Source organism: Mastomys coucha, unplaced genomic scaffold, assembly GCF_008632895.1.
Source record: "Mastomys coucha isolate ucsf_1 unplaced genomic scaffold, UCSF_Mcou_1 pScaffold3, whole genome shotgun sequence".
Taxonomy (NCBI): Eukaryota; Metazoa; Chordata; class Mammalia; order Rodentia; family Muridae; genus Mastomys; species Mastomys coucha.
In genome coordinates, this window is record NW_022196909.1 from 66,726,583 (window position 1) to 66,736,230 (window position 9,648).

At 45.0% G+C, this 9,648-nt stretch overlaps 1 protein-coding gene across 4 annotated transcripts in view; it reads right to left on the reverse strand.

The window, feature by feature from the left end:
- The window catches only part of Satb1 (SATB homeobox 1), a 94,536-nt gene that overhangs the window by 66,804 nt on the left and 18,084 nt on the right, over positions 1 to 9,648 (reverse strand). For 2 of the 4 annotated variants that reach the window (XM_031348300.1, XM_031348299.1), the window contains exons 2-3: positions 4,056 to 4,300; positions 199 to 375 (exon numbers count right to left, since the gene is read on the reverse strand). In XM_031348300.1, coding sequence (XP_031204160.1) covers positions 199 to 375; positions 4,056 to 4,266 — 388 coding nt within the window. In that variant the 5' untranslated portion in view covers positions 4,267 to 4,300. Of the gene's footprint in view, positions 1 to 198; positions 376 to 4,055; positions 4,301 to 6,803; positions 8,388 to 9,648 lie in introns of those variants that run through there. The other 2 variants (XM_031348298.1, XM_031348301.1) reach the window with 2 other exon arrangements.

Here is a 9,648-nt window from a genome sequence, read left to right on the forward strand (position 1 = left end):
AATTTACCTCGACATTCCACATGAGCAAAATGTGTGTTAACTAAACCAAACTGAATTAAGCCAATTTTTAAAGCCACAGTCTATAAGGAACTAACATAAAACACAGGCTGTAGCTCTTTGAATAAAATGTCCCCTGCTTTGTCTGAGAGGCAAGCAGGAGGACCAGCAACTTCCCAGCCCCACAAATGCATTCTTTACCTTTGGCTTGGGCAGCAGAGCTGTGCGAATAGCCTAGAGACAGCAACGCCATCTCTATCAGCTGGTTGAAAAGCATATCCTTTCTCACCAACACAAATTCCGCATGCTCCTCCTTGCAATCATACTCAATGGCGTTTTCATAATGTTCCACCACGCAGAAAACTGGTAACATGGTTCCTATCAAAAAGACAGAGAAAAGGATAGAAAACCAACAATCTTCAGAAACAGTGTGGAGGGAAGAACACCTGAGCTATGAAAATCAACCTTCCCCACAGTGAGAGGAGCCACAGAGCTTCCCGGGCTCGGGGGAGACACAGGCACACAGACACACATGCAGTCATTCACTGTTTCAAAGTTGCAAAGACTTTAATTTCCTTTATGGTGTACCTGCTCTTAACCTGGGCCTGACACTCATTTTAACAGTGCAAAATCCAAATATTCCAAAATCAGTGAATGCAGAATTACTTTTCTGATCAAACAATAATGCTGACGAGAGACAGATTTGCTTTAACTATCAGAGTTAGGCAGATCTTTTCTTTCTGGTCTGGTTTGCTTTAACTGCTACACAGTGCACAAACAGAACCCACCTTCTTCCTGCATACACACCTCTGTTAATAATAGGCTTCACCTGCCTGTGCCCAAATTATCTGACTAGACAATTATTTTTCTGCCTGGTTTTCAGTATTTCCTCTAACTGATTCCATAAAAGAAACACAAAACTTAACCAAACTGATGCTCGTAGACACTGTTTGAATGCACAGAATAAACAAAAAGAACACTTCTATCTATGACCACCCATTTTATCTACCTAGGAAAAAGCCATGACAGCAGGCACAAGTCTTTAACATTAACAATTTCTGCTACAGTAAGTATGGTAAAGATGACAGAGTGTGAAAGGAAAGCTGGCCTTCCTGAGATACACGAGAGAGAAGCAGACCCTGCTTGAGGTCTGCCACTTCCCTGTGGACTTACTTTCACCCAGTGCATTAGCTCAGTGGCACAGGCCACATAACTGTTGGGAAAGAGGCTTGGTCCAGAAGCAGGAATCCATCCACCTGCAGTGGCACTCAAGGTATCAATGCAGTACACTGTCAGACTTCCAACACTTACAGAAAAGGGTTAAAAACAGATGCATCTGAACAGTACTGTGGCACACTGCCAGGAGAGTATCATCTTTAGCATAAATGATGACAAGGGTTACTTTAACAGGGCACCCAGGATCCCCAATTAGTTCCATCGTATCCCTGCCTGCATCGGCTCCATGCTCTGGACTTAGACTGGACTTGCAGAACCCTAACTTCTGAAGGTGTTAGTTGCACACCCACTGACGCTGAGGGTCAGCAGCTCCTACTGCCAGAGAGGCCCATTACAAATCCTCTATTTGCTTGTTCCTGCCGCACAAAAGCCGGCCATAAAACAGCTACATCTTTCCACATGTGTGTCTTCACCAAAGCTTTGTGAACTGTTCACAAGAGATTCCAGCTCTGACAATTAAACCCCTTTAGGTTTACTTAGAAAAGCTCACAAACTCGTTCGGAAGTACCAGCAGGCTAGGCATGAAAAACAAGCCGCAGAGCTTGCCAATATTCTTGTCATTCATTCAGCTGTTTTATACCAGAGAGAGAGCCCGTCAGGGATCAGAAGAGAACTTGGGGAGACCGCAGCAAAAATAGCAATATGCAAACTGGTGATTTCTTCCTTGGCTTGAAGGTATTTTGGCAAAATCTCTTAAACAAATAAAAACACCCAACCCCTTTTTCTTAGTGCTTTCTCAGCTTAGCCACAATTTTTATCTAGCACCTGTCAAACAGAAACCAAGCACATGAAAAATAAGATTTAAAAAAAAAAAAAACTCCCAAAAGACTTCTGAATTTTTTTGCTATTTGTACTGAGCACAGACCCTTCTAGAATTAAACTGTATTTTTAAGATATGTAATTTTGAATGTAATGCATTTCTTAAAACATTTGAGCAGGAGTGAGGTGACCACACTGTAGCTCTTAGCTCCTCCTCACTACTGATGTCTGAGGAGTTGGGTTTGCAAGCCAAAAACACATATATTGTTTTTGCCTCTCATGGATCAAACAGAGGTGTCAAGCTGGGAGCAGCTTTTCAGACCTCTGCTCGATGAAATAACTGAAACCTTTTCAAACCACTGAAACAGCCTGGATTGACTCTGTGTTTAATTGATCAAATTTAAAGGTGCCTTATAGATAATAAAGGTGGCTGCGATACGGTAGCAACAGGATCATCTAATTACAAATCTGGTGCTAGATCGTCTCGAGAACTGTCACAGTTGCCCTCCTGTTACTAGGAGTAATGTTAAACAGGAGCCATCGCTGGACTGCCTGATTATTCGAGCTGGTGTTTGGCCAGACTTCCAACTACTGCAACTTCATAGCCTTCCTGCATTAGAAAGGGAGCACTGGTCACTGCTGAAAGCTAAAAATACCACATGATTTAAACCTGAAGGCAGTCTTAGAGGCTTTTGCTGGAGGTTTATGAGCCTGTGTAAACAGCACGGCTGCCATAAGGAGCAGGGAAGTCTGTAGAATCCTTGTCTAAAACTGTCCTGGCATTAAAGTTTGCTGTGCAAATATCACATAATACCAGAGACAGCTGAAATCTCCTATTTAGGAATTTATGGAACTTGTGTGTTTGCAGGCGTCAGAAAGTCTTTTTTATAGAGCCTCAGCACTACACAGTACAATATTAATGCACTCTGTTTGAAAAGCCATAATAAATTATATTTTTAATGCTCTTACCCTGGCTTAAAGATGCATACATTCTTGGCAAACAATCAATAAATAGGGTAATCATGAGTAGAGGCCAAAGAATTTGCTGAAGGGCTGTTTTTCCATTTTTAATAGATAAAGATCTAACAATACGGACTGCTGTGTCTGTTTATTTCAGGATCAATATATTCTTTGTTTTCGCCAAACCAAGGAAAAAAATAAATGATTGTATGATAAATATGATAAATGTTATGCATCAAACACAATGAAATTCCTCAGCCTCCTAACTTTCTCTGCTTAGTATTCGTGCTGAGTAAAAGATGGCATTATTATTCTTTGCTTAGCAAATGCAGAAAAAATCTGAGTCCTACATGTTATTCAATGACAAAATAAAGACCCCTGTGAGGCATACAGGATACCCCACACAGGAACTGACTTGTAGGGACAGCAATGTCTAACACAGGCAAAGTTGTTAAAACTCCATCCATTTAATACTGGTAGAAAATCACTTGTTTATATTTTTTTCCCTTTATAAACTTGCCTAAATCTTCCTTCCCTTTACCATAAAATACTCAAAATTAAAACCAGAACCAGCAAGTTGTTAAAAAAAAAAAACAAAAAGCCTGTTAAATAATAACTTTGCTCTTCAGAAAATAAACCACAATAAATTACATCACAAATCTTTGTTTTTCATGTCAGGTCCATGCCCTGAAATCCCCTTACAGTTAGTAGTAATCTCAGGAAAAACCTATGGTGATTCTCAGACAACCTGAGTCTCTTACCCAGGGTTTGTTCAAACAGCAGCCACCTGCATGCACATCCTTAACTGCAGCAGTACCTACGAATGGACCTTGTGTAAGCGAAGACCAGGACAATTAACTCAGACTTTTACTATCCAAATATTCCAATGTTTCCAGTCTTAGGTAGAAAGAGGCACCACTCAAAACCAGCACGCATGCTTTCAAAACCTGAATGGCACCACAGCCCAGAATGCCACTTAATTTCCCATCAGAAAGAGATCTAGAAGGAGAACATTGCCAGCATGTCCCAGCCCTCTACCTCCACACAGGGTGGCCTTGGGCAGACATCAAGCAGATCTCCAGGATTTGATCGGAAGTGTTTACCTTTCCTAAGGTTGGTTTTCATGAGATGGCCCGAGTGTTTTACAGGCATCCCCTGCATCTTTCCACCTGTGCTCCCCAGCCTTCCTCGTCCTAGTGGGCTTCCGTTCTGCTCCAGGCGGGCAATCTTGGCCGGTGGACCCTTCGGATCACTCACATTGTTAGACATTTCTGAATGTTCTTTCCCCTGAGTTGCCTCGTTCAAATGATCCATACTCAGTCACTGTCTTACAGATCACCTGCCAGACCTGGAAGAGAAGACGTTATCAGTGGGTGGAGGTCTCTAGTTATGCCTGCCCCATCCACGTCTTATCCCTAGACATTTCCCTCCACAAACACATCTGTGCAACTATGTAATGATCTGCAAGACCGGGCTTCTATAGAAACCAACAGAAGATTACGGAGTCTGTATCAATGTACATGAATTAACAGTAATTTCTCATCTAAAACTAGGAGGAAAACGGGCTTACTTTCAGAACAAGAATAATCACAAGATAAAAAGAAAATAACAAATTATACGCAAGTACTCTCAATTTTTAAAATTAAAAATTCACGACAGACTGATTATAATACTTTTAATAAAGAATGGAAGGATTACCAGTGTAAAGGATTAAACTTACTAGATGCTTGCACTCTAACATGCATGTCGATCTATGTTACAAACGAAACCTAAACAGAGCTCCACAAACACCCAAATGCTTTTTAGCTTGCCACTTAACCAAGTGAGCTAAGACAGTGAAAGTTTCCTACTATCTGAGTTTCAAGGGTTCCATGCTGTTAAAGATCTCAAGCCTCTGGTCAAACATGTGACTAGATCATGTCACCCCCTAAGCACACCCTAACAGTGTGAAGGGCTTCTTCAAAGGTCTCAGGACTTTTAGCAGGACAACTTGGTTTTTGGAGTTAATATTTTATTTAGGTGTCCACTGCTAACTGGATGCTATTAGTAATTTAAATAGCAAAACAAAACAAAACAAAACCCTGAAAATATGAAGCTCATACACACAAAAAAAATCCTAACAGTATTGACAAAACACAGTCTCTAGTAATAAAAAGTAATTAGTATGCAAGGGAGTAAGCATCATAATAATTTCAGAAAAATGTTAATTTTCAGTTGTATTAAATATTAGACTTCAATTTTGAATACTGCTCATAATAAAGCAATTGGTACAATATACTGAAGTTACTTCTAAATTATAGTTTTAAATAGGGGGGCTATGTTATTAACTTTCATCAGCCTTGAAGTACTGGTAATATTTAGGAAAGCCAGAGAGAATACGACATCACTTTTTCTAACTGACTAGTATTTTGAAGTATCTTATATACTTTTAAAAATAATTGCTATACGCAAACTCTTTGGACCTGGATCAGCTGAGATCCAGTTTGTATTAGCATGACCTTTCTGTAAATATTATTCTCTTGCTAAGTCCATCCTACTTTGTCCTATATGATCAAGTAATGAGGACAGACATGTGATCTGGGGGCTTAAAGCAACCTTAAGAATGCCAATCCAAGAATTCCAAAGTTTGAGAAATAATTATAGTTACTTATGTTTGAACTCGAAGGTGGCAAGCTAGGAACTGAAGGTTTACCCTTGGTAGAGGTGCCATGTTTTTGGTTGTGATTCCATATTAAGAATAAATTCATTAACAATAAATGCATCTTTTTTTAAGCTACTTTTTATCAAGATCACTCTTTCCCATTATATTAAGCGGCAGTCTACAGCCAAAATCAGAGTGATGATTATTAACTTATTCAGAACACTCTTTATGCTTCATGTGGATCACAATACAAAGCTCATTTTCCCAAAATTGGGTGCCTTACCCTAGAGCAGAAGACAAATTTTAAAACACAGGAATTGAACAGAAAATTTAACCCTTGGGGCAACTTATGAGGAAAAAAGGGGGTGGGGAATTTGTAACAGCATCAAAGTTAATACTACAGAACATATTAGGTAATCATGAGGCTCAGCAGCACCATGAGCTGCAAAAGAAAGTGGTAGACTTCAATTTAGTTAATGTATTGACCGTCAAAACATCACATAGGTCATGAAAAACAGTTTTTTGAATACACACCTAAAGCAGCTACTAGACACTAAGTTATTCTCTAAAAGGTTTGCATTATAAAGCAAAATTACATGCACATAAAACACTCAAGTTAACACTCCTTTAAGCTGTATGCCAAGTCAAAACTTCACCCAACCTCAGGTTAGAGCTGAATGCAGCCACTGCCAACAGGCCGCCCTGGACAACAGCTGGGACTAACTGTGGCCTCACCCAAAGCCCAGCTCAGGAGTCCGAGTTACATATTTTATTACCCATTTTAGAGCAGTGTATGGACGGCACCCAGAAAGCAGGCTACTTTTCCCAAACCCCATTTCCCTGTCCATAAAAGAAGACCACAGAGGCTCCTTCCTCGAAGAGCTGGGGAACTCCATCTCAGTAATTATGTCCTTTAAAAAATAGGAAAAAAACGCACGAAATTCAGATTTTAATAAATTTTTTTTTCTTTTTTCTTTTTTTCATCGTGAGATCCTTTTCAAGAGTTCCTCTTAGGGTCCTTTCCAGGCCTGACAGAACCCCAGAAGCACATTTGAAGAGCCTGTGCCCTTATCCATTCCATATGGCCGGCACGATCCAGGCCAAGCTTTCACTGTGACCTTTTAAAGAGACAAAGAAACAAACTACTATCTAGCAACAGCAAAGCTGCAGTTTTACTGAGTGAAATTAGCAAAACCGACCTGAAACTCACCACTTCAAAACTTGACAGCATATAAATAACAAAACAAAGGAGATTTCCTTTGCAGCCGGGGTTCTTGAAGTGAAGTTCAAGACTGGTGTTTTCTATGTCCTTTTTATTATTAATATTATTATTATTTAAAAAAAAAAAAAAAGCAGCAGACCTGAAGGCGACTTCCCCTGAAATTGTATTATTTTTCTCTTCCCTTACCCCCCGCCCCGCTAGGCGGGGGAAGGGCAAAAAAAAAAAAAAAAATCGTCTAGAAGAGTAGATATGGGAGGAGGGGGTAAAAGAAAAAGTCACAATTCGAAAAACAGCATAGCTAGCTTGTAAAATGTCTAACCTCGGAGAACGGGGTTTGGAAGGGGAGGAGGGGAGAGTGGGAAGTAGGGAGGAGGGAGAAGGTAAAATTGATCTGACAAGTGATTCGTGGGGGGTTGGGGGGGAGTCGTAAAAACAAAGCGGAACCCTTTAGGAGCTGTACACTGGTGGTACTGGGGAGGTGGTGAGAGGAATCTTTTAAAAAGAAGGAAAAAAAATCACTGCGGACAAGGACCCCAGAAAGGGTGGGGAGAGGACTTAAAAAAAAAAAGGTACCCTCGCCCCCTCCTCCCGCTGAGCTCCTGGGAGAGCGCGTAAAGTCGGCTTGGTGTCACCCTCGCCAGACTCGTCCGAGACCCAGGAGCCTCATGGAAAGGCCACCTCGCTTTCTTCCCAGCTGCCCCCTCCCCCTCCCCAACAATCGCGACTGCGATTAACAAACCTTAAACTTTTTCCCCACCGCCTCGCACCCCCACTGAGGGTATCTAATAGGGGCCTGGGAGGGTGAGGGGTAGATGGTCGTGCCAAGAGCCCCGGGAAGGCACTAGGAGGCCACTTGGGAGGCCGGCGTCACCGACAACAACCCCGGGGACTCTCTCCCTGCCCATGGACGCCGGGACCCGGAGCGCCCGGGAGCATCGACGGGGAGGGAGGAGCGGGGGGGAGGGGGAGATCCGAGGGCAACCCCGCCGCCGCCTCCTCGGCGGCCACTCGCTCCCCGCCCCCTCCCCCCAAAAGTCGCCAAGCTCTCACTCAGCCCGAGTCGGAGGTAAACAAGGAGGTCGACAATGGCAGTGGGACTTGGGGGCGCAGCCGCCGCCCGGAGGCCCCCCAAAACTGATGCAGAGTTGCGCGGAGGGCGGCGGGTGCCCGGCTGCAGGCGGGGTCCCCACGCGGGCGGCGAGGCCGGAGTCGCCGGCGGCCCGGGAGAGGCGCGCGGGGGTCTGCGCGCTCGTGTGAGCGCAGCTCCCCGGACGGCTGCCCGTCGCTCGCTCGCTCGCTCGTGTCCCCTCGCGGCCACTCTGCCCCCATTAAACCAAGAGTTGACTCATCCCGGCCGCGGTGGCCGCTGCCGTGCCGCGCTGGGCTCCGCGCGTCCTCCCGGGCTGCAGCCCTCGCCGCCGCCGCTGCTGCCGCCGCCGCCGCTGTGGCTGCCGCTTCTTCCTCCTCCTCATTTTAATGCGAGGCACCGGCTGGCAGCGCAGCCTCCTCCCGGCCGCCCGCAGCCTGCTACCCCGGCGGGGCCGCCGCGTCCCGGGCGCGGGAGGGGGAGCGCGGGCGGCGGGGGCAGGGTGCGGGAGGGCCGGGAGGGACCGGGCTCAAAACCCGGGCTGGAGGGCCGGGATCGGGGGAGGGGCGGGGGCGGCGGCGGCAGCCCGGGAAGAGCTGAGTGGGGCGCGCGCCGGCGGCCGGGCGCGCGAGCATCCGTAATGAGCCGCGAGCGAGAGGCGGGCGGCCGGCCGAGTGTACACAATGCCGGGCGGCCGGGGGCGCGGGGAGGACGCGGAGGCGCCCCGGGCAGGTGCGTGCGGGCAGCGCGGAGGAGGGGCGACTTGGGGACCCTGAACCGCCCCGGAGAGACGGGGGCGGGGGCATTCAGGTGTCACTTGAGGTGGGCAAGCAGCGAGTGGTGGCTGGAGGAAAGAGCCCCGTGGAGTGACTGGGTAGTAAGGCAAGACTGACGAAAAGCCTGGTGAAGCTCGCCCTAGTACTTATTCTCAAAGGAATGTGGTCTCTAAACTGCCAAGAGTGACATGCAGTAACAACTGAGTAAGGGAACAAGTCAGACCCATAGATACTTTCGACTTCTGAAACATGCGGCCCGTAGTGCTGGAGTTAAACTAAATTTGGGTCACTGGAAACACACACCTGACTTGCTATTACAAAGGAAAAGATGTCATCACTCTTAAAATACTTCACATCGGACGAAGATAGGAAAGTTTGGGTTACTGAATTCATCTGTTGTAGCAATAAATACTTTTGTCACCAGAAAAAGATCTCCAGTTACATTATTGGTCATTATTACACACTATGACCTTCTTTAGGTAATTTACCAAATGCAGTCCACATAAAAATGAACACCGTGACATCTCGCCTAAAATAAAAATGCATCTTTTAATCACTAAGTTTTGTCCCACCCGAAAGCAGTTCATCAAGCAAGAGCCAAGTGTTATATTTTGAAGAATACAGTAGTAGGGGAAAGAAGTGTAGAACTGAAGAACACTGTGATACTTTTTTTTTTTTAAGCAACAAGTTAGGACAACCGCAGAGATAAGGATGAGATATGCAAATGAAGCTCTTTAAAGCGACCAATACACTCTCAGGCACACTGTTTACACTAGAATTCTAAAAAAAGCAGAAGGTAAAGTAGGGGAAATTACTGCCTCCTGGGGTGGGGTAGGGGTGCGAGTTTAGGAGGAGCACAAAGAAAATAGATTGCTCCAAGAGCACCCAGGTTCGACCACAAACCGGAAAGGTTAGTCAAAATTGAGGAAGGCAACCGTGAATCTTGGCACCAAAGCCTTGAGAAAGAAAA